We start from the raw sequence: 27,996 nt of genomic DNA on the forward strand, positions 1-27,996 counted from the left end.
AATGTAAATGAGGATGAAAGTGGTGAGACTTTGGAAGTCTAAGCAAAAGAAAAGTTTAGAAGACACCTGAGAATACAATGAGCACCAGGAAAACAAATGACAAATATAGGAAAGAGAAGTGTTGACATCCATGGGGAAATTATTTCTTTACATGGATATCTCCATCAATGTGTTCCAGAAAGTAATGGCAAAATCAGAAAATCAGGCACAGAAAAACATTTGCACTAAAAGGCAATAATGCCCTTTTTTTTTTTTTTCCCAAGTGAAAGACTGAGGAACTTGACAATTTTAATTACGCAGGAAATGCAGAAATAAAAACAGTCAGTGGTGTATCTGATTTGGAAGAAGGAAAATTTTTAATATGTTCCAGAATTTGACCACAAAGAGAAAGGCCATGGTGGTGGGTAACTCAGCTCCTAAAACACTCCAGGGATCCTTAGGCAGTCCCATGCCAGTACTTGTTCTTCAAGGCTCTTGATGGTAACAAGAACTTAAAGAAGTCCTGAGGGCTTGGGGGTTTAGGCATTCTTCTGACCCTTCTGAAGTATTTGGAAATTTACAGAAGAACAGCAAACAATGTCGTATTAAGCACCAGGGAAAATACTGACAAGGTTGTGATTAAGTTATTTTATTATTATATAAGTAACTGATGAAGTGGGATTTGTGTTCCATTGGTTAACAACTGTACCTAGCACATGAAAATAAATTATTTTTCTTAGTAGTTCTGTATACTGTATGTTTTTATAAAAAAAAATATTTTTACCTGAGATTACAATTTTCAATTGGAAAGAATAATTCCAGGTGGATATTGACATATACAGTGAAAAATTAAACATGTATCAACCAAAGAACATGTCCTATTACGCAAACAAGAAGTTAGCACAGTGATTTTTATTTCACTTGCAATGCTTGCAGGTATCAAATAACTAGTTTAGTATTGCATAATTCTGGTAGCCTTGACTGGGCCTTTATTTAAGACAACATATAACTTATTTGCCTAGGGAAGAAATAATATTAATGCTTTAATATAGTTAATGTATTGAAATATATTGCCTTGTTCTTGATCAGCACATTAAAAAATCACACATCTAGTTGTAGCCCGCTTTGTTTTAAACAACCCAGATTCAATCAAATCCAAGACACCTAAAACTTGCTATTCCATTTTTTAGCAGGTTCACTTTTGTGGGTGAGAATTACAAGCCTATGATAATTCAACTGTGTTTGGGACTTAGTAACTAATACTTGGTGGTAAAACATTGTTAAGATTTTTCCAGAATTTCCTAGATATTTCTGAAATTACCCAGATTCTGTTATCAGGATCCCAGCTTTTTATGTTTGAAAAAACAAATGGAAAATGGCCGACTGTTATTATTGCTGTTTGTACATATTTTATGCTATTTCCTCCTTTCTTTCTGATTCTTAAATCTGTTTTATTTCTTTTATCTCACTTCAGCACAAGGAAATCACTTTTAAATTTAATATGTTTATTAGCCCTTTAGAAACTGTTGCACACAAAAACATTTGATGCCTTTATAAAGTTTGAGACCTAACCTAACCAAATGCACTTACTGCATAGAATAATTTTAATATGCAGAGTTCCTTCTTCACTGTTTTTCTAGCAGCTTTAGTCAGAGCAAGAAAAAGTTAGATGTGACACAAACAGCAGAAAATTCTGTGGGCCCAATTCTGCAGTCACACACAAGCAAAACACTGAAATCAAATCATGATTGGGCCTAGGAAAGGCTTTTCTCCAAGACTTTATTTTGATACTTTTAAGCCACTTATGCAAAATTGTTAAAAAGCCCTTCTCCTCCTTCAAAATGTGATCATACTAAATTGGCAAAAATCTTCTACACGGTAAGCCAAAACATAATGAGGCACTGCTGTCAGCACAAAGAATACCTTGCTACTCTCACTTTTGAAAGGAGATTCTGAGCCAGCAGGTGACAGGAGCTGAGCCTCCGCAAAGTAAGCTGGTATCCGTGGATATGTTGTCACCACAGCCTGACCAGGAGTCTCTGCTCCTGGGGGCTGAAATGCAGGATGCATCTCAGCACTTCTTGGGATGATGCTCGAATGTTTTCTGGTGCTCAGAGAGTATCTACTATTACTGTTCAATTCTCAGGCCATAAGAGCAGGTAAGGAATTTGCAATAATTTTTACTGGAAGGGCAATGACCATATTAACTCCGATGGCATGTGTTCAGAGAAACTGTGAATAGAAGTGTGTTTATAAATAACCCTCTCCTCACACACAGACACTCCTCTGGAGGCAGAACTATCATAGGTGACAGGTCATGAAAATATAATGGAGAACTTAGTGCCTTTGATCTTGACATAGAAAAAAAGATTATTCTCATAGTGTGCAAGTTTTTATACGAGGAGTTTCTGTCAAGTGACTATTCTGCCTCAGTAATAATGAGTGTGATTCTCTTCTGCAGCACTGCATAGAGGACAGGAGATGTTTTTCTGCTGTGTTTTGAAATCATTGTTACAAAACTGCAGGTGGGCAGAGCAGTAAATGAGCGTGAGTGGTTGACATCACTGAGTTTTTAAGAAACCTAACCTTCTACATGAGATCTCAAAAATTTCAGCAACACACAAGATCACTGTAATCACAGTGAATGTGTACATTGCAATAAGAAAGATTGTCTTTTCAAAGTGCTCTGGCACCATGCACCGGGTAATGTTAAACGTTTTTTCAAGTGCTCCCACATCACACATGTAGATTGCGTTCACTTTGAAACCAAAGAGCTGAATCTGAAGCCAAAAAGACACAACTTCAAGGACAATCCTTAAGAAAACAGAGAAGATATAAAAACCGGTGTAGGATGAATTTTGGAGAATATCTTCCTGTTTGATGCTTTTACAAGCAGCATAAAGATGAAAAAAGGCTCCAGGTACGAGAACAATCACCAGCTGTAGTGCCCAGAATACCTAAAATGTAGCAGAAATGTAGCTGTCAGATAATTTACAACTGCTTTGGAACAGCTAAAACACATGCATATTGGAACATTTTGCAAGCCTGTTTTTAATAGATATCAAATAAATGTATAAAAGCTTAGGTGACAATAAAGGCAAAAAGCAGTTATGTTTTGGTTTGAAAAATTTAGTTGAAACATGAGGATTATTTTGAAGGACAGGAAGCACAGCTTCATATTTAATCACAGATTAAATATAATCACAGATTAAATAAAGGGATATTAAAAGGAAAATATTGATGAAAAAAAAAGCTAGTGATAATTAGCCTAGTCAGTTAGTACATATATAGAACAATCATGTTTTCATTTTTGCAGTTCACTTTCTTTACATTGGATTTTTACCATTAAAAAAATAACAGAAAAAGATAATTACCTGAGGAGTTATAGGTCTGAACTGGTTGTAACAGAAAAGATTAACCTCTCTCTTGTCTGGGTCACAGCTGAAATGCAAGGCCTCATTTCCATAAACAGCAAAGCCCAAAACACCAAGGAAAAACATTCGAATTGAACCAAAAAAAAGAGTGTGGAATTGTCCAATTACTGTTGGCGGCCTGAGCTGCAAATCAGAGGGTTCATTCAACATAAAAAAAAACCAAAAATTAACAGTGTTATTGTTGGAGGTCTACTTGCTCTTTTTCATTATCCAAAATATTTATTTTATTCTACTTGTCTTAAGGGAGACAGTTTGCCTATGTAGGGTGCAGTAGCTCGCTAACAAAATAATGTCTTACAGCACTTTATTGTTCCTGCTAACTTTATATAAACGTTAATTTGCCCAGCACTTGCCAGTTCATTTGTTTCACTGCCTTTATCTGTATTCCGCTACTGCAGAAGGCGCCAGACGGAGCTGAGCGCTTCGACCCAAAGTCTATTCGTTTTGCTGTTGTATTGACTCATTCACATGATGTCAGGTGATGGCAAAGCACGGACCGCCGTGCCACCATCATTACCATGCTTAGAACCGTACTTATTCCCGCACATTAAAGTTCAGCTGGCCCAAAGGGACAATTTTCGCCCGGCCCCCGCGCGGTTTGGGGCCGGACCCCCAGGTCCGGTCGGGGCCAGGGGGACGCGTTCCGCGTACTCACACATCCCTCCGAGAAGCTCCGGATGTAGTTGGGGGACATGGCTGGGGAAGATGCCCTGTGTGGGTGGCGGCGGCCGGAGTCGGAGACCGGAGCCGGAGCCGGAGCCGGAGCCCGTCCTGGCCCTGGCCCTGGCCCTGGCCCCGACCCCGGTCCCGACCCCGGCTCGCTCCGCCCTTTGTCCCCGGGCGGGCCCCGCGCTCGGGCCGGCAGCGGGCGCAGCAAAAGCGGGGCCGGCCGGGGCCCGCCGATAATCCCCGGGCAGCACCGTCAGCAGCGCCTGCCGGCTGCGCACCTGCCCCTGCCCCACTGCCCCGCTGTGCCGACCATCACCCCGCCTGGCCCCCATCCCCGGCCCGGCTGAGCCCCCGGCGTAGCTCTCTTAAGGCGGAGCATCTAGAGTTTATCAACTTTTTAACAAAGTCCAATAAAGAAGGATGCAGCAGGACTTAGAAACTGTAGATCCACGATTCTGAATTCAAAGAAACAGAAATTGAAATAAATAATATTACCCACTTAAAAATTGCTACAAATATCTTAATGGCAATAATTGCTACTAACGATTTGCCAGCGTACTCGGTATGTGGAGCTGAAGCAGCTCCAAAGAGCTGTGCCTGCGAGTCCCTGCATGCGCCAGAGACTCCTGCTGGTAAAACTGCCGCAAGGAAATACTTCAACTCGGTAGCTTGAACCCTGTGGGAGTTTTATCAGAAGATGGAGAATGGAAGGATGGAGATGGGAAACCAGTAAAGGGGAAATGCTAATTTGTCATTCACTCACTGGTATGCAGTAGTTTATTTGGCGTGCACAGGAAAGTGAAATCGGGTCACCAAATCCAGAGAGGGGCAGTTACTCTTTTGCCTCTAAACTCATAAGAGAGCCTCCCTCGTAACTGGCTGTAGCATGACTGCAAAGTGATGTAACAAAAAGCGTTGTTGCCTCTGTCATGTGTGCTCATAGGCATGGAAACATAGGCAGAACAAGGGAAGTGAGGGGAATTGGTGTTCATTTTATATATAAATATGACATGGTTGAATTCATAACCTTTGTAAGACATCAGAATACTCTTTGTAAAGGGAACCCGCCCTGCATCTGCTGAAGTAGGTGAATTACAAAGAAGGTGAGAAGTGCTCCAATAAGTGCATGTTATTTACTACAGCTCCTAGTTTAGGCAGGTAATTGAATGGCTGTCTCCTGGAGTACTGTAAAAGGTGCTGTATCAGTAGCACTGGGTAGACTGGGTTTCCAAATGTTTTTAATGCAATCTGCTGCTCTGCTGATCGCGAGAATGCTAAGGTTTGTGTATGTCAAATTAACTAAAAGCAATAATGTCTCACAGTGGTGTGTGATCTGCAATAAACTACTGTGCTTCTCAGTATGGTGACTTACCTTCACCAAAACACTGTGATTTTGGTTACAGTGAATTGTTTTTCAACACATATGGAGCTTAATTATCATCCAGATGCAGTTCTAGTGCTCCCACAATACTATGAAATTACTAAATCAGTCCAACATGTTTAATATCAGTAATATTTCAATAATTTCATTATTTAAAAATGTGAATTGCCAATCTGCTGTTGAATGTACCTAAAATAGTTGTATTTGTATTTATTAGGATCTCTTTAAATAGAAATGTCTAAAAACACAAAAGAAAACTCAACAACTGCTAGTTTCTAAATGGAGATAGATCTTTTAAAGCTTTTTATTATGCTTGGTATAGTAGTGATTATTTACAGATTAATTGATGAACATGAACCCATGAAGTTTAGTCAGCATTTGATTCCACTACAGATAGAAACAATATTTCAGAACACATTTTAGGTAGAATTGGGACTATACAAATGTTACTTTGTGTCTTTTTATTTTTAGGTGAGAATCATATGTTTGCTTCCCTGACTGGATTGTTTAATAGAATTAACCATCACCCTCAGTAACAATATAGAAACTTGAATCTTGAATCCTGTGATAAAGGTGCTAACAGAAGGCAGTTGGCAATGCTCTGATTTTTTTTTAGGAACACATAAGGAACACATAATTGAAATAAAAAAAAAAAAAAAAAGACTGGAGAGGTTGTCAGATAAATCCAATCCAAACCCCATGGGTGTCTGCAGCAAAACCCAAAACCCCACTGAGTGTGATGAATGGGCCCACAATAAAATTATCACTTTCTTTGAAGTGGCTCCAGTGCCATGTGAGCTCAAGCACAGGAATCCCATTATCTTCACACTAGGAGGAACTAATAGCAATGTTTTTCGTTTGTCATGTGTGTTCAATAATGTGCTTTGTAACACCACATTAGGAAGACAACTTGAGATGGAAGTAGAGTAAGTTGGCATTGTGCAGTCCTTTTGAGTGTAGTCTGCCAAGGGAACTCAAGCAATTCCTTGGGACTTCCTTGACAGAAAATCATTATTTGTTTTGAATCTGTAAGAGCAGCTGTCTGTTAGTTGTCTATCATGGACAAATGGGATGGAAGATGTTGATTTGTTTCTAAGTGAGTCTGAAGCCTGGATTTTGACTCCAGTTTGCAGCTCAGCAGTGTGTTCCTTAACTTTTTAATGAGTTGAAGTCCTACTGAATGAATACAGGAAAACAAATGGAATCTAGATGCATGCATAAAGCTACAGTTGTGCTTAGAGGGATGACCTGCTTTTTTAACATTAAGCACCCAATTAATTGCTTTATTAATGTGGTTAAATGTAATGGCACCTGTTATCCTCATGCCATTAATAAAACCGGCACCATGAAAACAGTACAATAAATTGAATTGATATCAATGAGATAAGGTTTTGTTTCCCAAAAGAGAACTTGAATGAATATTGAAGAAAGCCACTTCTGCCAGCTTTCCAGCTTTGTCTAGTGCTGGAAGCACCTGAATTTCCATTTTGGCTTGCAGAGTTCCCTCCATCAAAATAAGAAAGCCTCTGCTGAAGTAACAAAAACAAAACAATAAACAACAAAACCCAAGTTCCTTTAGGTTATTGCACATTTGCCTGCCTGGAAGAAGTCACTCTCTGCTACAATGCATACCCACGTTTTACAGTTCTATCTACTGGTATAATGTGTGATTTTACAGAAGTTATTGAAGGTTTTGTTCCTAATGCTTAACGTTTGAAATCATGTGATATTTGTTCCTTGGTTGTTGCTTTGTTTCTTTCTAAAATTCGACTGATGATCAGGCCTTCAAACATGATCACTTCCAGGGCTCCATTTGAACCTGGTTTTCATTTAATGTGAAGGTACATATAATTAATTAAAGGCTACTTACTGCGGGTAGTTTTGGTGGCAGGTATGCTTGGCTCTTCATAGGACTACACATGTTGTGATGTGCAAATCTGGAATTATCAACTGCCTTGAGCTGCATAAACGTGTGAAGAGTGTTTTTTCCTGTCAGACCCACTACTCAGTAGAGGGCATTTGTGAGATGTGTGGAGTTCCTCATTCCTACATGAACTGATCATGAACCCCTACATTTGGGAATTACTGATGAAGTGGATTTGCCTCTCACATTTCCATGTTGTTGTGGTTTCTGCCCTAGGTGTTGCACTCCCAGATGCACTCCATCTGTGGCGGCTGTTTGCGCCTGTGAAGTTTCTCTCCCACTGGGGAAGATTTACTTGTAGCACTGACTCCCTTACTCTTGTGCCAAGGACTGTATCAGAGCTGCACAATGAAGTTGTCTCTGGGCTGTAATCTGAAATAACATCTGAAGACATGGGTGGACTCTTCTTTGAAAAGAGAATTATGAACAGTTTGTATGTGGAGATCTGAATTCCGACTGGTTTATGTCAGGGTCTGTGGATCTTCCCCACACATGCCTTTTTACCTCTGCAGGAAATTATATTCATGCTGGTTGAGTGTATTCCATTCACATTACACAGGCATCTGTTGAACAATATTAGAAGCATAATCTAACTTTCTGTTTTCCCTGAGCTGGAGACACTCGCTTTCTTCAAAGCTTATTTCCTTGCTGTAAGAGTTCTAAAATATATGAACTAGATAAAATCAGGTACTGATAAAAATCAGGAATATAAATTTTCACTGAAAATCTTTTTAATTCTTCAACCTTAGGAGTTCCATCCTGTGGACTAAAGGACAGATAAAATTCACTAGGATAGAAGAAATTCTCCTGGACGGCAGCAGTAGGAGTGGTGGTGTTATGCAACAAAAAGTAAGGAGTCTCACCTCTGTCCATGCAAACTGCAATATGTTTATACCAATAGAAGTTTTTAAGGTGTTCTTTTATTGATATTCATGCAAAAAGACTCAACTTCCTCTTGTCTCAAGAAAATCAGTATTAAAGACATGTTAAATTTAAACTATTTTCCCAATGGGAATCATATTGTCTGTTAATATATAAACCCATTTTCAAAGAAATTAGCAAAAGGACCATACTCCCAAGTGTTAAAGACATCTATTGGACCAGCCAATGGGAAACAAAAAGAGTCATTTGGAGTGTTAAAAGAAAGATGACTATTGTTGATTTTAGAAAATTTCATGTACGCTGAATGATGTAGAGGGTCGCAACAATTTATATAAATATGTAATCCATCAGAAAGGTTTCCTCAGAGGGAGCATAGTTGAATTTAAAACTGTGTGGAGGAAACTTGATCAGCAACAAGAGTCACCTCCAGAGGAGCTCTGTGATGAGTCTGATCAGCTGCTTAGTGGTAAAGATGACTTATCAAGCCTGATCCTTTCTGAGGCCTAGCACTGGTTGGGTTCAAATTATTCAGCATTATATGAATCAGTAATTTACACAACTTTAACACATTTATATATGCAGGGATGTGAGAAGAGTCACAATGACCAATGAATAGATATAGAGGTATAACTTTTAAGAAACTTTTTAAAAAATAATCTTAGTAAAAGTTTATTCAAGAAGAAATTGCTGATGTTAATTCCTACACCAAACATGATGCCATGGACAGGCCATGCACACGTGACATGCTTTGTTTCTGATAGTTCAGTGGTCAGACTCTCCATAGATTTGTCATAAACTCACAGACCTTCAAGAGAACTGCTGTAGTAATATGAACAAGCTAGTTCTCTACAAGCTCATGAATCCTCTCTTTTGAGAAAAAGAAATAAAGGAATCAGTCTGCAGAGCATGTTACTGGCAAATGCTATTATTATTCTACCTTAATATTTTATCTTGGAAACTTTAGTCTAACGGGTCTGCCTGTCTTCCAGCATATTTACACAGCTACCTACATCAATAGCTTCTGCTGGAAATAGGTGGAGCTCTTTGGAAAGCCTATACATGTGCAGACACTCGGAAGTAAAAGACATTACCTCACTGAAAAGCAAGAAACATTAGGGACAAATTCTACTCTTCAAAGAGGTAAACAAAATTAATTCTCCACTGTTATACCATTTGCAGCGTAAGTCATGGATAAAACACATCACCTATCCCCCTTTCCATAGTCGAGACCACTGTGAAATGCAGCTTCACAAATAAAACCTTAAAACTTTAAACACATCTGATATATTTGAGAAAGATCTATGTAGAACCCACAGCTGGATGTCAGGATTAAAATCTCTTCATTCTCACGCCCCTCGCTCCCTGCCACCCTGCGTTTCAAAGCACTGTGGTTTCACCTGAGTAAGATGCTGAAAGACGAGTTTCCGGAGGCGATGCCGCGTTCTGCCCGACGTGTCGGACAGCTCTCCGCTTTACCGGGCACAGCCTGGCGGGGGCTGCTTTGCGGAGGACAGCGGCGGGAGAGAGGCTTTCCTCTCTCCTCCCGCTCACCACGTCGTCCCCATCGCGCTCAGGGGCTGGGACGCTGCAGGACGGCGGCGGCTCCAGGATGCGCCTCTCTCTTCACCGCAAGATCCAGCTCAGTGGCGCGGGGCTGGGGCGAGGGCACAGGCGCTCGCAGGAGGAGAGGGAGAGGGAGAGGGAGAGGGAGAGGGAGAGGGAGAGGGAGAGGGAGAGGGAGAGGGAGAGGGAGAGGGAGAGGAGAGGAGAGGAGAGGAGAGGAGAGGAGAGGAGAGGGAGGGGAGGGGCGGGGCGGCCCCTCCCGGTACCAGGTATAAGCCGGTGCTGCGGAGTAAGGAGCGGGCTCGCTCTGCGCCTCGCCCCCGGTGCCGCGGCCCGGGCAGCACCCGGCAGCACCCGGCAGCACCCGGCAGCACCCGGCAGCACCCGGCAGCACCCGGCAGCACCCGGCAGCACCCGGCGCCGCTGGACAGCGCTGGCGGCTCCGCAGGGGCGGCCGGATCCTCGGCTCCGTCCGCGGCGCGCCGAGTGCGCTCCCGGGGACGCGGGCAGCTGGCGGCTGTCCCGACGGCGCTCTCTGCCCCCAGGCTTAGGATCTCCTCCACACCCGGAGAGCTTGTCCGAAGAGTCGAGGGGCAGCGCACGGGAGTTTGTATTTCTCTCCCCGGCCACTGCGCCGGCGGTCATTCCTCTTTCTTAAGGGAGAAAACTCGGCGAAGAAGGGGTAGGAACAAAGGCAGTAGAGAAGGGGGAGAAAGTTGATTGACTTGCAGAGAGGTGAAGCTTTCCTGTGGCTCCCACTGCATTTTGCACTGGAGACCTTCTGCCCACGGGAAGCTGGAGGATGGAACCAGAGCCCCCAGCAATGCCCCTCGGGGAGAATGGGAGTGTTCACCTGGTGCCCGACACAGCCCTGCTGTCCCCGGGGAGAGGCACGGCCATGCTCATCATCCGCTGTGTGATCCCTTCACTTTACCTGCTCATCATCACTGTCGGCTTGTTGGGCAACATTACCCTTATGAAGATCTTCATTTCCAACAGTGCCATGAGAAGTGTGCCTAACATTTTCATCTCCAGTCTCGCTGCTGGTGACCTGCTCCTGCTAGTGACCTGTGTGCCTGTGGATGCCTCGCGGTATTTCTCTGAAGAGTGGCTCTTCGGGGAAGTGGGCTGCAAGCTCCTCCCTGTCATCCAGCTGACCTCCGTTGGTGTCTCTGTCTTCACCCTCACTGCCCTCAGTGCGGACAGGTAGGAAAGCTGGGCTGCTACTTCATTGTGGTACTAACTGAAGTTGAAGAGTACCTGGAAATGGCTGTTCATGGCCCCCAACTTCCAGGCTGTCATCTGCAAGAAGTGAGTTTAGCCCTGTCTGCTGCACCTCTGGGATAGTCCTGTAACAGTCCAGATATTTAAATTTTATTCATTAGAGTAAGGTTTTAGATGCTATATATGACACTCGCCAAGTCACACTGTTGTGTCAACTGGCAGTGACTTAAACCAAGTTAGGCACAGATGTATTTTTAAACAATTGATTTATTTCTGCTGTGAAGGTGTCCACCATATGTGCATGTATGTGCATCTGTGCCTCAGTAGGAGAGCAGGTTACCAGAGGGGTGACTGCCAGAACTAGTTTAGCTTCTGGGCATTCAAGGACACCAAATTGCTGTTTTAATTGTCAGTCTTAAACTTTTGTTCAAACTATTCTTAGCTTTTGAACTTTTGAAAACCAGAAGAAAAAAAAGAAAGTACCCTCAAACAAACTAGAAAGTAACACTTTTATCTCCAGTACTTGTCAAAATAGGAAGAAACAAAGAGCTGGATCTTCAGTTTTTCCTTCCAATTACTGAAAATGGGTAATTAAGGAATTTGTAGCAACTGAGTGGCTGTAGGACTGTGCTTCAGGCTCAGAAAGGCAAAATCTTGCAGTGTAATTGCAAACTTAAATTATATGAAATGATCTTTATTTTTTTATCTAAGCAAAATTTTTTGGCCAGAAATGAAAATGTTTGATTCCTTCTCCACAGAAATTCTCCCATTTTCCTTTCTTGGGTTTTGAACTGAGCCACTGCATTATACTGGTGCATGATGTGAAGAGTTGAGTTTAGATACATCTTCACACTTAATGATTCTTTAAAACTTTTAAACTATTATTTAATAGACAACAACTAACTTTTATTTATTTATTTAGCTAATTCAATTGTTTGATTTCACTTGAGGATAGTCTTCAGTGAACATTAATTGCAGTTCTGTTTGAATCAGGACCTAATATATTTGTCTATAAAGACTACAACTTGTGAAAGTGGATTATGGTTTTGAAGAAGAGCTTGCAAAACATGCCTTAAAGTGAACACCTGGAACTCTCTGCTTACCTCAGTTAAATCATATTTCAAAATCTGTCCTTGCAGATCCAAGGAAACCCTGCAGTTCTCTTTCTGCTCTGTTTCGACTCCTTAGTATCTTATTTGAAAAGGGAAGAATTTAGTGGAGATCTTCTCTCTAGAGGAATGTAATATGGGGGAATGCTGGTGATTTAATGTTTTAGAATTCATTAATTTGCTTTTTATATAGCTTTAGAGAATTCATTGTTTGATTTTTCCAGATAATTTTGTATCCTTCTTTTTATGTCAGTAAAGAGTCAAGAACTTATAATATTGACTTTGCTTACACTTAATACATCTAGAATTGCACATACTAAAAAACAGCTGCACTTTGTGTGCTGAGACCTAATAAGCTCATAATAAATACATTTCTCCAGCATTTTGGACTCCACAGTATATGCCAATGTCAGAAATGCTTATACTAGGAATTTGCAATGTTTCTTTAACCTTTGTAGTTTTATTTTAGGTTACTGGGAACAAAAAACTTATTTTCCAGTCAGAAGATCTTCCACTGACTTCAGAGACCAGTCTCCTAGGGCCCAGGAGACTGCTGAGTGAAGCTGGCTGAACTTTCAGTGGTGTCTGTGTGGGAGTCAAATCTACAGCCTTTGTGCAACACTTGTGCTGAACTAGAGGGGAGGCACTGGTGTGGAGGGGTCTCTGTGACACTAATCTGTAGCCAAATTCTAATGTGTGCTGTAACTAGATCACTTGTGGGTGGTTATGCTGGCAGATCAGAAGTGTTGGCAGCATCCTGCACCTAAGAGGTGCTGAGGAGGTGAGGCCTGGCTGGGGGTAGTGTTTTCCTCAGATCAGCGAGTCGAGGGTGGGATGTTAGCAGTTTGTAAGCAGTGATGTCACCAAGAGGGCTCCATTATAATCCACTGTATATCTGGTCTGGTACACAATGTCTTCTTAGTGGCCCCTTCTTTCACAGATAACGTTCAAAGTACATTTCAGTATAGGATAATTAAAACCCTCCCTACTTTTTGCTCCTTGTAACCAGGAGACTGCATAGAATGCCAGACATGGATTACTCTAAAGAACAGATCTAGGAATACTTAGGGTTCTTTGGAGCATGCCTGTGTAAATTAGGACAAGGGAGGTCATCTTGGTTTCCACAGTCTAATAAACACTTATTGTTTATGTGGAAATTCTGCATGATAATTTCCTTGTGTGCTGCATTTACCAGGAGCAGCTACAGAAACTACAAACTCTGAATGATTGTTGCCAACAAACTGAAGGAAGAAAAATTAGTAGTTAATACCACTAAAAGTACTACTACTTTATAAAAATATAGTAGTATACTACTTTAAAAGTATATTACTTTGTAAAATTACTAGTGTATAATTGCACACGAATATTTTTTTCTCCAAAGTTGCTTTATTCCATACAGATATTTTTTTTGTCACAGAAGTCCTTCTTGGCATCAGTACTGCTTCAGCATGACAAACATGCACCTTTTATTCAGAAGCTTCAGTACTTGGTATTATTTGGGTTTTAATTTGGAGGCTTGTGTGTGTGTGTGTACAAATGTGATTTTTAACAGTACTTTCCAGACTTCCCTTCCATGCAGATGGAATTTAGCAGCACATTTGCCTGAAGTTGTCCATTCTCATCACAGGAGTAGCAGCTAGTTCTTCCCACGCTGAGCTCCCAGAGGTCTGGCTGCCAGGTGTGGGGACTGGTGCCCTGCTGCAGCCCCACACGTGTTGGGGCAGAGAGAGGTGGTGAAGGTGGGGGTGGTGGCAGCAGAGATGATGCAGTGGTGGCACTGGTGGTGCAGGGTTTCATTGTCAGAGCAGGATGCAATCTCCCTCTCCTATGGGTTGGAGAAGGCAGCACAGGAGCTGTGCTGCTGAGCCAGCTGTCCCTTCTCACTGCCACGCAGGAGATATGTAGGGACAGCAACCCTGCCCCTCACAGCCACTGAGTTTTCTCTGTTGTGGAGAAACCTGACCACCTTTACAAACCTTTCTCTTGTTTATAAAACCAAAGAAAAAAGAGAGGGTGGATAATAGAAAGAGAACTTAATAGAGTGGATGACAAATCAGGAAAAGGGCTGAAACACAAAAAATGTACTAGAAGAAAAAGGGGAACTAAGGGGAGTGTAGGACAGAACACTCCCAACAGCACATCCTGACAGTGCCCAGAGCTGGTGCATGATGGCTAGGGATGCACTTCCTAAAGATGTGGTGGGATAAGAATTGGAAATGGGGTGTTGCTGAGCTTATTTCTCCAGGTTCCATGGACTGCAGTTTTGGCAAGGGCTAACAGATATTGATGAGAACATCTCATGACTTGGTGTGGTCTTCGATAAAGAAGATAAAATTAAAGAAGTGAGAATTGTTTTCCAGAGGGATTGCATCATAGCACACATGAAAAAAACATGTGCCAGCATCTCCTTACTTCAATGTGCACCTCTGGCATTACTGCATTATTGTGTGATACCCACAAAATGCCAAGGCATCTGGAGTGAATAGCCTTTGGAGGAATAAATAGCAGCCCCTTCAAACAGATTTGTCCCACATAGTCTTTCCTTTTCTCTTTAGCTGTCATTTATGCCTCATTTTTAAGTGATCTGTAAAAATAGGATTAAATTTAATTCTGTTTCTTTTTCTGTACTGAATTTTGTTTCTAATGAAAGATTTAAATGTGTTAGCTCTAATGCAGTTCTGTTGCACTCTAATGGACACAGCAAAGCTGAACTCGCCCTACTATTGGAATAGCATCGTATTTGGTTTCTTCCTTAGTAATGTGACATAAAAACACCTTTGAGACAAATACTTGATTAACAGGTAATAAGCTTGAAAATTTAAATTCATACTTAAGTAACTAAATATAGTGCCTGAGATGCTTAAAATGTATTCTACAGATTTTCATAGTAAAACTATTTGTTTCTTTTTTTCCCCCTTATTTGTTTTATATTTGGAAGACTGTATTTAAAAAAATTAAAAAATGGTTTTTTGCAAGTTTGCACTTTGTGCTGACTTCTGATGACATCTGATAGCAAAATCTGTTTTGGCTCAGTTTGAGGGTCTATTATCTTCTTTTTTTGGGTACTTTGAAAATGTTGTGAAGTGGGAAAAGCTGCCCTAGTAACTTCTTTGGGTTTTTCATCAGTAATATCACCTTAATGAAAACTTCTTACTTTTCTCAGACTTTATTTTTAGTTTCTTCTTTTATTATGGCAGATGCTGATTCAGGCTGAAATACAGTGATTGAAAAAATATAAAATCCTCATTTCTTATTACACGTAGCTGAGCAGGTAAAGCAGGACAGTGGACATGATTTCTTTTTGAGCCCTAATAACAGGTAGTCAGAGACTAAGGAGTCCTTATGATGAAAGCAGCATTAAATGACATTGAAAATTACTTATAATTAATAAAAGAATAAAGAAAAAATAATCAAAGGTAAAATGGAAGATTATCTGTATAAGTGAAAAACAACACCTTAGCTGTATACAGTAGATGGGAAAACAAAAATATACAGACCAAGTAGAACTATGAGATTCTACAAGTATATATTTTAGAAACCCTAGTACTTGAGGTAAATGTACTGAATGAATGAATTATTGAAATACACTAATATAAATGATGGTACAGATATTTCTGTCACTGAAGGCTCTAGTAGTATGGTCATAATTATGCAGTAACAGGCAATGCAAAAGAAATTTAAGAGAGGTTTGGCAAGCTTTGTCTGTAACACTTTTTCAACTTGCCTTTTAGTTCATATATGCAAACTTTACTCACAAAATAAAGCTTGCCAGAAAGCCTATGTAAAATTAAACAATAAAGCCTGTCCTCACCTGTCCCCACCGGATAATTTTCCAACTAATTTATATCCATGCAGATAAAAGGAATGTGATGTAAAATATTCCAGAAAAAAAAAAGATGGCAGAACCACCACCTCTGCAACAACACAGAAATAATTTTATATCTGAAGTAATAAGGAGTTAACTATTCTAGAGTAATATTGTCCAAGCCTGGCACTTCACATCTGCTGTTGGAGAAGTTCCTCTTGTGACTGTCTTTGCACAGCTGAAAATGGTTACTCAGCAAATAACATTTTCCTGCCACGTTAGGCAACTGTTTCTCAAAATTCATACAGACACATGGATCTGTTAAAATCCTGCCTTTGTGCGTGTCCTGTGTGTGCTCTCCAGCCCCTAAACAACTTAGATTGAGGATGGTGGAGTGAGAAATGGCTGCGGTGTTTATCGCAGTCACTGATCAGTGCCGTGCCTGTGTTGTGCTGGCAGAAGCCGTTTCATTTTAACTATTGCAAATGCCGGGGTCGGATTGCCTTCTGTAGGCTGCAGCCTAAACGTGGAGAAACAGCTTCAAAACCATCCCTTCTGTTTCCTGCTTCTTCCAGCTGTTCAGTAAAAGCCTGGGTCTGTGACAGACAAACTAGCTATTCATATCACCATTCATTTAATTTTTTATCTGTTTGCCCCTCAGCATAATGTGGTAATCCACAATTCCCTTATATATTGCACTGCAATGGGTTAATACGATTTGGAATGTTGGAATTCTCAAGTCTACATTTAGCAGATCCTCAGAAATTATGTCAAATATCAAGTATGCTCTACCAATGCTCTGTCTTTTATATGTGTGCAGTGTGATGGAACTCTTCAATATCTTCCTGAAAAGGGATAATTTAATTGAGTCTTCATTTTAAATTGTTTAATTACAGAAGTACTTGTGTATTTATGAATTCTGCTGCAGAACCAGGTTATATATTTCTAAATTATTTTATGGCATTTGATATGTATTAATGAAACAAGGTATATGCAGTCACAATCCCTAGGTTTAAACATGTTCCACTAGCAAATTCTGATTCCTTGCTGAGATTCAGTGTAATTTGACAGTGTAATTGCAAATAACAAGTGAGTTCTAAAAAATTCATTAAATTTGTAGAAATAAGAGGAAACCTACCTTGGTGCCCATTGAAGAGAAGCATATTTTGGAATTAAGTTGACAAAACTTTTCAGATATGAGAAAATAACCATGAGACAAACAGTCCACATAATTGCATCTGCTGCATGCAAATTTGTGTATTCCCAGCTTTGTAGGAGCATATATCAAATAAAATTGTGGTGGGTGTACAAACATGAGAGAAATGGGTTATTCTGATATGTTGTCATAATATCTCATGTAATTTTGTTCCTTCACATGATTATCCCAAATATTGTTCATATTTTTTTATAACTGGTTTTCATAGTATTTTTAAAAAAATAGTTTAATGCTTGTGCTTTGGCTCCAAGTTTGTTTGATTAAATGTATTTTAAGGATTGTTATATTAACTTTTCCCTCTATAATGTTTTAATATTTTTTTTAACCATACTGTGTACTTGTTTTTTTTTTATTTTTCCATCTACACTGATTTCAGGGCAGACTAATATCAGAAGCTGCAAATAAAATTGAACTGGAAATGTGTTTAAAAGTGAGAGGGTAGAGCTTTTAGATGATAATACTGGAGCATATAAATGAATTTGCTGATTTTTTAAAATTTAGAAATTAGAAATTTATGGTCTAGATTCTCAAATGGGAAAATATAAGTCTGTTCTAGATATATTAATAGAGGTTTGGTTATTTAATTCTTCCTGGCTTGTAACACTTCTAAAAATCTTCTGACCATGTAATGTTCTCCACAACTGTATGTTATCTGCCATGGCCTGGATTGTAACTGAACTCATCAACAAAATGGGAGGAATTGTTTTGTAACAGCAAAAATTTTATAAAGGTAAACTGGCACTAAGCATATTTTATGCTTGGGATTTCTTCTTTCAGACACTCTAGCTTCTGTAATTGATTTTTTATTGACCTTCTGATCCAGCAGTGATGATTTTATGAGGTCTTTTTCATTCAAGTATACATAGATATTTTTGCTGAGAGACATGTAGCGAGCACATAGTAAATATGCAGACAAGCAACTCTGCCTCGTCAGTCTAAAGGTTGGGGTATCAATGGGATTTGGATCAAACTCATTTGGAGAAATGGATTTCTCTTTTCTAAAAGTCCTTTGACCCTTCAGGACTGAGATTATAAACCCTGAAAGAATTAAACAAGGTTATTTGTGGCTTTCTACATTTCTTCGGAAGGAGAACAGAGAACTAGGGGACAAAGCCAAACAGCACCTAAGCTTGCCCAGGCTGCACATTGCAAGGCCTAATATCTAGCCTAGGTACTGACTTTCATCGTATCCACCCCTCCTGAGCAGAACCCAAAATCCAGAATTCCAAATTAATGTTGGAATGAGATAAATAGTCCATAAAGGTGTTAGAAACTAAGAGAATACACATGCTAAGCTTCCTTATACTTCCCCTGGGAAATAGTATATCCAGTTGTTTGTGTGATGCAGTGGGCTAAGAATAAAGTTCTCTCCTCATAGGTGAAATTTAAATTTTGAGCCACTGTCTAGAAGCCCGGGCAATGGCTCCCAGACACCCTGGCTGCATGAATGGCCCCATTTTGTTCCTGGAGAGGCACATGTCAGAGCTGCCTTTGCCATGGCAGTTTTGTGAAGGCTGGTGACTTTGGTGTGCCCCAGCCATTATTTAAACATAACTTTGACATCAGACTCCTCAACTTGGCTGTGCTTAGTTTCAGCATTGCAAGTGAAACTTGGGTGCAAACAGAGTCGGTGCAATCCGGGGAGCTCCTGGCATGCACAGCAGGGGAAATACAACTTCTTGCTTATTTTAAAAGTCAAGAAAGAACGGTCACAGTGGGTTGGGAGGGGCTAGCCATTGTCTGAGGCTTCTGGATGATGCTTTCAGGCACCTAAAAGTGTGTGGGTTTTTTTATGCACATACATATGTCTGTGTATATCTATCTATTTATCTATGCACAAACCCATATTCAACAGTACCAGGGCATGGGACTGAGGACTGGCAGTCAGACACTTGTCAAACTGTTTTTGGAGAGGTCCAGGATGTGGTTTTGACCTGGGTCAATCAGTATTCTCTAAATAATTTCTAGGCACGATTCAGGATTAAACACAAGCCCAGAGTCTATTACCAACAGAAGCACAGACTGCCTAATTTATTTGGATGTGGTGGTCTTGTACTGGGCTATTAAAGGGATTAATTAAATAGTCATGGATGTCCAGCCAATGCCACTTGGCCTCCAGGCCTAGAAATAGACTATGGCACTGTTTGCTCATATAGGTGTAACATCTTTATTAGATTTGCTCCTCCTCTCCTCTCCTCTCCTCTCCTCTCCTCTCCTCTCCTCTCCTCTCCTCTCCTCTCCTCTCCTCTCCTCTCCTCTCCTCTCCTCTCCTCTCCTCTCCTCTCCTCTCCTCTCCTCTCCTCTCCTCTCCTCTCCTCTCCTCTCCTCTCCTCTCCTCTCCTCTCCTCTCCTCTCCTCTCCTCTCCTCTCCTCTCCTCTCCTCTCCTCTCCTCTCCTCTCCTCTCCTCTCCTCTCCTCTCCTCTCCTCTCCTCTCCTCTCCTCTCCTCTCCTCTCCTCTCCTCTCCTCTCCTCTCCTCTCCTCTCCTCTCCTCTCCTCTCCTCTCCTCTCCTCTCCTCTCCTCTCCTCTCCTCTCCTCTCCTCTCCTCTCCTCTCCTCTCCTCTCCTCTCCTCTCCTCTCCTCTCCTCTCCTCTCCTCTCCTCTCCTCTCCTCTCCTCTCCTCTCCTCTCCTCTCCTCTCCTCTCCTCTCCTCTTAGAGAAACTGCCACTCTAATGAAGACCTATTAGTCCTAAGATATGTAAAAAAAACACATGCTCATCAGTAACCTGAAATTATCAAACTTAAATATAAATTTACTGGAAATACTGACATATATAAACTTTTCTCAATAGCTGGTGAAACAATTTACTAATATTGCTTTCAGGAGCAGAACAAATTACTTATGGTACTTTTAATTAGTGCAGATATAAATGAATGGCTTCAGAGAAGTAGAACCAAAAGTCCAGATTGCAGGCAATGAGCTGGCATTGCAAGATTTGCATGAGCTTGTAAGCAGTGTAGTTAGCTGATGTGAGGCGAATAGCAAGTAGCAGAAGTAGAAAGAGAAGAAAAAATGAAATGGAAACAGAAAATTTCTGCTCTGAAACACTGGGTGGACAGGACAGGTAATACATTTCATGCAGAAAAAAATCCCTCCACCATCCTGGGAATCTTCTGGTTTTGAGAAATCATCAACAAGTGTGGAAGCATTATTGATAGTTTTTGGCTCAACAGAGTGTATTTTTATAAAGTGGAAAACTTTTTCCACTTAGGAAAGTCTTAAGATTTTCCCCCTGAGAAACACAGAACACATGTCATTGACACTGACTTTAAGTGTGTTAACACATGTTCTTCTAGTCTGCATTTCAAATACTGTTTATTATATTCACTATCACACCTCAGAGATGCTCATTCCTGAGTGAATGCAATTCTCTGCTCTCAAGAGATAAGCACAGAAAATATAGATATTACCTGAAAAGAAATGTACTTTACGTTACAGAAATTCATAATAATAATAATTAAAAAGAAAGAATAAACAATGTGAATCTCAAATCAAATGATAAAATGATCCCACAATATTTTCAGCTAGATAAATTGTTCTCCTCTTGATGATTCAACTGGAGTTGGGCCAATTGAACTGCCCAAACAAGGAAAAGTGCTTTGGTCCCATAAAAAATTTCATTTTACTGTAGTCAAGTGGACTGCAACTGGACATGATATGACTATTCTTAACAAATACTGATTATACAACCAGGTTTCCTTTTCAGATATAAGGTTTTATGTTGTTAGAATATTGTGTTTGTTAAAATAGTTGTTAAAATTTTTGCGTTTGAAAGCACCATGCAGGGGCACAATAAAAGACTAACATATGAATGGTTTTGATAAATTACTCTAGTTTGCAGAAAATGCAGTACAATGGCACAGCAACATCACTGTAAAAAGCTTATTTATAATGAGGCAAATAATACCAACCTCTCCAGCTCCAGGATTAAAATGAAAATTAAAGCAAAGTAATGTGAAACTTGCCTGCCTGAATTGTGTCTCTGCTTGGCTTCTGACACTTCATGATTATATTTATTTTTATCGTGATGTCCCGTAGGAAATTAGGTGATAAATTAGACTACTATTTGTGGTAGGTACTATATAAACAGCAACAAGAAGAAAGTCCTTGACCTGAAGGGTTTTCAAAAAAGGACCAAAGACCACACAGAATCAAAAGGGCAAGGAGATATTGAGGCTAATCTAGTTAGAATGCTAGGCTATTTTCTAGTGGCTACCTAAATATTGACTAGTTGTTTTGGGGTTTTCTTTTTAGTTGTTTTTTTTAAGGTCATCACAACAAAGTACTCTAGAAAAAGAGGTAGGAAAGCAAAGGAAGGACAGTGAAGGTCTAGTAAAGGAGCACCTTCCTTTGAAATCAAGTGTGTGGGAGGGAAACAGCATTGTGGATGCAGCAGAAACAAGAGTAGAGCTTCCCATTCTAATTTGGAGCTGAGAAATACCTTTAGAAAGTCTTTGAAAACAAGGGTCAAGAGAAGTAGATAAAATAGATTGGAGTTTAGAAGGTAGCAAAATGTTATACCCCTGGAGAAAGACGATATTATTTTCCTTAATTTATTTTGGGATTGTGTAGAAGGGAGGAAATTGCTTTAAAATGGAAAAAAACCACTGTACAGATAAACCAATCTGTTGAAGGAAAGTGGGCAAGTTTGTGCTTGTGTCTGTTGGCAGAAACCACAGCTCCAAAGGCAAGATGGGTTTCCCAAGTTGGGGTCCCTATGTTAGCAATGATAATGATAGAGGATATAGGAAGACAGAATTTACATAACGGCTTTTAGTTAACCAAATGCATATTTATAATTATTTCCTGAACTTCATGGCAACCTAAATTTGCTCTTTTTTCATCAGTGAAGTAAAACAAAAGATGAATTTACTAATTTGCAGCATTAGTCTAATTTATTGACATTGTTCTTATTGATGGAAAATACAGTCTTTGTAATTTAAATGGTTGGTGGTGTGTTTTAGCCTTACACTGGTTTTATACAAAGGAAGAGGTTGGGTTTTCACTTTGGGAATACTTCCCATTACACTCAGTCTACATTTCATTTTATCTGTAACCTGTTTCTTTTCATTCTATATCTTTTTAAATATATAAACAAGGTGACAGGTTTTGTAAAACACAGGGCATTTTTCTTCCCGTTGACACAGGATACTGTGAAGGTCTGAGTCCTAGGACGAGTGCCACCTTGCAGTCAATAAAGTAGCAAGTAGAATAAAATAAGTTCGGTTTTTGGTGGTTTTTTGTTTGTTTGTTTGTTTTTTGTGCTAAACTCAGCTGTTTTGTTAAAAATGGCACTCTGTTCCAATGCCTTTCCACTTGGAGTAAGTTATGGCTCAGGGAGGAGCATTCTATTCGCTGAACCAGCAATATATGCTGAAGTACAAAGTACATATGTTTCATCTGCTGCTAAAGACTTCTGAACAAGTCTTCCATTTATAGATTAACTAGGCCAATTTGCTACTAAAACAATTATGTGTGACATGGTCATTTACTTGCGTCTTAGGACTGTGGTCAAAATATTTTGAAGCAATGAAATGGAGAAGGAGAGGAAATAATCTGTTGTACAAAACATTATTTTTATCCAATGTCCTCTCTCTACCCCAAAATCCCCAAACCAGCTCTTCCCTAAAAATGCAAACTTTTTAAAAAATGAGCAGATGTAAGGACTTGACATCACCTCAAAAACAGAGGGTCTGTCTTTATGTAATGAAATAAAGACAGACAGCAATAGGAAGCAATTATTGAATAATAAGGTCACAGTTTGTGCTGGGGAGTATTCATGCTTTGTGCAGAAACTTCTGTCCTTCCTATGGCAGTATAAAGGCTTTCTTTACACCTTGGTGTCCAGGGAGTTTCTTACTGTGTGTTAGCAGAAATAGTAAGTATAAATTAACAGAGACAGTTTGCTGAGTTTTGTTTTCTACTCCGTGGTAGGGGTGAAAATATAGTAAATTCTCTCTCTGAATTTAGAGAGGATATGAACATTAATAGCCATTATTTTTAATTATTTAATGATCAAACAATTTATCACAACCTGAGAAAGAGAATCCCAGGGCACATTTTGACTCACATATTCTCGGAAGGAAAGATTTCCTTGGGTACCATGACAGTGCTTTGCTCCAGATGTTTCCATGGCATAGCCAGTTGCAAACATCTGCTTAAGGTGTTGAGGGGCAATGAACTATGTGTCAAGACCTGCAAATTAGCCCTAAGGGGTATTTGGGATCACAGCTCCATTTATCAGCATTCTCTTCAGCAACCATGTTGTATTTGTGTATAAACTAATCCTTGCCAAGTATTTAGACACTTGCTCATACCCATACATATTTATACATCCATATACATGTATCTATCTACATACGTAGATATGGAATTTTATCACAAAGTAGAGGCATCTAATTTACTGTTCTCCTTAATCTAAGCTAATTTTGTAGTTTACAGAGAAAAAAACACACCCACTCTAGAGGGTGATTTAATATACCTAAAATCTGAATCACTCTTTGAAAGCACTTCTGCACTCACTACAAACACCCAAGGAGAAACAAAGTTATGTACCTGAACTATGAATCTCTCCTGACTCCCCTTATTCTGTTAAACTTTTCTTTGAATATTAAAGAAGAATTATTTTTTCCATTTATCAAAATTTCTGCTCTTTCAGAAAAAAATCACAGCCATCCCAAAATCAAATTGACAGTAGAAACCAAAAGATTAATGAAGATAAAAAAAGCCCCATGACCTTCCATATTGCCACAGCTTAGACAAAATGAAATATTTTGTTTAACCTTTGTTTAAAGTTTAGTATTTAATAAAAACATTAAAGCATCATTTACTTACATTTAAAGAAAACTAAAATAAATTAAAAATCTAAGTGGAACTTTAAGGTATCCTTGAAATATTTTTCTCAAAATTTATTTATCCTTATAATGTGTACATTTTCTTGTGGGAAGTTTGAGTTTGTATTACCTCCTGCAATGTTTTTTTTAAATAAAATAATTTTTGACCAAAGTCTACTTCTTTGTCTGGAGTGATATTTTCATTCTCTGCAATTCTTCCTGTTTCCATTGCTTAGGCTATGAAATTACCAGTTCCACAAAGGTTTATATGCAATTGTACATTATGAGACAGTTTTCCAAAATGCAATGTAGGGAAGCAGCTTCCAGCTATTGATGTGGAAATGTTTACTTTATGTAAGAGTTTAATACTTTCTGCACAGGTCATTGGGAGTCATATATGCCTGACTTTATGAAGATGCATATATTCCTCTGAGGGGGGCTGGGAGCGTTCTAGTGTGGGGAAAGTTGTGGTGGCAGCAAGAGAGAGCCCGAGGCTTCAGGAGTTGAGGAAAGAAGGAAGGAAACACTAAGTGTGCATGTGCTGGTACACGTGGAGTATGGAGGTAGGATGCACATTTGGAGATTTGCTGGGGGTATTTGGAGAAGCAAAGGGCAGAGCCATGGCTGATCTTTGACTTTTACCACACTGGCACAGAATGGGCACCTCCAGCCACAGGTTGTATCCAGGGCTCCTTCTGCCTCCTCTGATAATTGTATACAAAAAAGGTAGAGATTCAGAGAATACAAGTTAAAGAACTATTACAAGCCTCTTGAAATTTCAAATAAGAAAAAAATATGACATTATTTTAATCAAAGATATGAAGTAAGCTTGTGCATTGCATGTTGAATTTGAATACCTTTTAATTTGCATCTGCATTTTGATCAATTTCAGGTACAAAGCAATTGTAAATCCCATGGACATCCAGACCTCCAGTGCAGTGCTATGGACTTGTCTTAAGGCCACTGCCATCTGGGTAACCTCCATGCTCCTAGCAGTTCCTGAAGCAGTGTTCTCCGAACTGGCTCACATCAACGACACAGATAATGCCACTTTCACAGCATGCATACCATACCCCATGACAGATGACATGCACCCAAAGATCCATTCTGTGCTGCTTTTCCTTGTGTATTTCCTTATCCCTCTTGTAATTATCAGTATCTACTACTATCATATTGCAAAGAGTTTAATAAAAAGTGCTCACAATATCCCTGGGGAACACAGTGAGCATTCCAAAAGACAGGTAAGCATCCTGGTAAAATGTCTGTGTGCTGTATACATTTACAAATTAAAATCAAGGAATTATAATGTCCAACTTGTTGGATTTAGCAGAGGATTAGATCAATTTCCACATGAAATAATCCAAGGATTATCGCAAAATTTTCCTTGTTTTCACAATTACTCAATATTAAGTCCAGCATGTAAATGAATATGAACAAGGAAAATTATAAATTCACTGCCAAGAATGCACATTCCTAACAGCAAATGAGATTGGTATATATGTTTGTATGTGCTGTTACTGAAACTATTATTTGTATTCTTACTGAGGAATGATGTTTTTGTAGTTAATGATGGTGGGTTCACCTGTCTCTGTGGGCAGCCATTTTAGGAAAGAAATCTTACATGAATGTTTTGAGAATTGTCCTTTTTTATTTGTGCTTGGAAATGAGAAAACTGACATAGGCAAGGAAAACTTTACTTAGGCGATCTAAGATTCTTATCAGATGAAGGAGTGCTGGAAATGTGAACATAGTGCATTAACTTTTTTTTTTTTTAACTTTCTTGGATATAATACTGATCTTGCACTTTTCTAATCTAATATCCTTTCTGCTAGAGATGCTATAAAACTCTTGGTATAGATTCTATATATCTTTGAGAAAAGCGTTTTAAAATGCTGGACAAAATCAATCTTCCCCATAAGGCACAGGAAGCAGTAAGATAATAACATGAGCAGGAACACACATATGTACAAACAACAGCTTTTGCAGTGAAAGTGCCTCAACTACTTTGCAAAAGTATTATTATTGATAGACAAAAATGCTGATGCCCATTTAAACAGTTCTGAATGGTTTTCTCTGCCAGCAAATTAGAAAACTGCTTTCATACTCACAGAAGTCTCTTTGCATGTACCACATTTCTTTTAGACAGACTACATTCCTTTGCATCTTTTTTGAGCAACATTTCATTTCTACTCTAGTCTGTTTCTTGTCAAAAGTGCATACATATTAGCACTTCATGTATTATTTTATTTTCCTATGAAATATAGAGAGCCTTTTGGCTGAACCCTCTGGATGGAAACAATGTTTAATTTATACCACATTTCTGAATTCACATGTATTTTCAAAGTAAGAACACATTTTTTCATTCTACTTATTTTTTTTTTCTCCTTCTTAATCTACAAAGCTCAGAAGAATAGAAAATTCTGGTGTATTTAGGTATGTCCCAGCAAGAGGAAATAAATTCAGACTACTGCTATCAGCTCATGTTTCTTCCGGCCAAGTATAATATTCACACTCTACTTCTGCACCTTTTAGTCCGCTCTTGCAATCTGTTCCGAGTGAAAATGCTACCAAATTTGAATGTTAGAGTTTTCCCATCTCTTTTTGTTTTCCCCACTGTTTTTTGTTTAGATAGACCCAAGAAAGCTATTTAAATATTAATTTCACAGATTTTGAAAAATTGTTAGAATAAATTCACTTGATGTTTTTTTTTTTTTTCCCAGAAAATTGAGCAGAGTAGAATACTTTCTTTTCTCTGCAAAACTTTCATGCCTGATATACATGATACATCTTTTTAGGAGGAATATGGGGAAATTATCTGCCTCTCATTTGTGCCTTCTACCTGGCCAGTTTATCTCCCTCTCTCAGTTTGGAACCACTGTGTAGGCTCATATCCTGCCATGTTTTCAGCCACTCCCAGTATCTACAATGTAATCTGTTATACCTTAGCACTGCAAGTAAGGTACATTTTGTCATGTTATTGCAAATGATGGAACCTTTCACCTTACCCTGAATTTAAGATGCTTCAGATGGTGTAATGCAATTTTGGTGGTTTCCCTATGAGAGAGGTGCAAGCTGAGACCCTCAGTGAAAAACAAAGGGATATAAATACCACTCTATAGCTAACACCCTAGTAATGCCTATCTCATGATATTTCTAGATTTTGAAGCAAACAGTTTCTAAATAACTTTCTAACTATAACTTAACGTTTCTAGCCAAGCTCTGAGATTGCGTCAGGAACGGTTATATTTCATCCCATTCTTTGGTGCATGCTTACAGCTAAAAGCCAGTGTTTCCTTGGGTCATGAAACACTCTTGCTGCGTGCATCATATAGAAAGAGCAACCTTCTGTAACCACAAACAGCTTTTTTTTACTGAAAGTAAACTGAAAGAGGAAAAGGAAAGTAAATGAAATATCAAAAGTAATTCAGACCCTGAAGGAAGCATTTTTGCTGGCCTTACTCATGACAACTGTTGAAGCTAATCTAGAGCAAAATGCAACATATTTTAACTAAGTCTGTTATGTGGAGTAGTTCTGTTCCTCATTGCTCATTTGGGTTCTCTTCATCTTTTTAGATGGAAACTCGGAAGCGTCTGGCAAAAATTGTTTTAGTTTTTGTTGGCTTCTTTGCTATCTGTTGGTTTCCTAACCACGTGCTATACATGTATAGATCTTTTCATTACAATAAGATTGATCCATCGATGGGACATATGGTTGTTACCTTAGTAGCCCGAGTGCTGAGCTTCTGCAACTCTTGTGTCAACCCCTTTGCACTGTATTTTCTCAGTGAGAGTTTTAGAAGACATTTCAACAACCAGCTTCGCTGCAGGAAGAAAGTTCAGAAAGAGAGATCTGCCAGCTACTTGTGCAACTCTTCTGCCATTCAAATGACTTCCCTGAAAAGCAATACCAGGAACACAGTAACTGCCATGACACAGCTGAATGGGCACAACTTGAAACAAGAAATGTCATTATGA

The 27,996-nt window shown here is 39.4% G+C and overlaps 2 protein-coding genes across 2 annotated transcripts; one reads left to right on the forward strand and one right to left on the reverse strand.

Moving 5' to 3' along the window:
- Positions 1–2,540: 2,540 nt before the first annotated feature.
- Positions 2,541–4,107, reverse strand: GJE1 (gap junction protein epsilon 1). The gene is made up of 3 exons (XM_062488903.1): positions 4,069–4,107; positions 3,354–3,536; positions 2,541–2,936 (listed from the first exon to the last, which is right to left on the reverse strand). The coding sequence occupies exons 1-3, from the start codon at positions 4,105–4,107 to the stop codon at positions 2,541–2,543; spliced, it is 618 nt and encodes a 205-aa protein (XP_062344887.1).
- Positions 4,108–10,634: 6,527 nt separating this feature from the next.
- On the forward strand, positions 10,635–27,996 carry NMBR (neuromedin B receptor). Its single transcript, XM_062488904.1, has 3 exons — positions 10,635–11,038; positions 24,914–25,262; positions 27,595–27,996. The coding sequence occupies exons 1-3, from the start codon at positions 10,635–10,637 to the stop codon at positions 27,994–27,996; spliced, it is 1,155 nt and encodes a 384-aa protein (XP_062344888.1).

This window comes from Cinclus cinclus, chromosome 3, assembly GCF_963662255.1.
Source record: "Cinclus cinclus chromosome 3, bCinCin1.1, whole genome shotgun sequence".
Taxonomy (NCBI): domain Eukaryota; kingdom Metazoa; phylum Chordata; class Aves; order Passeriformes; family Cinclidae; genus Cinclus; species Cinclus cinclus.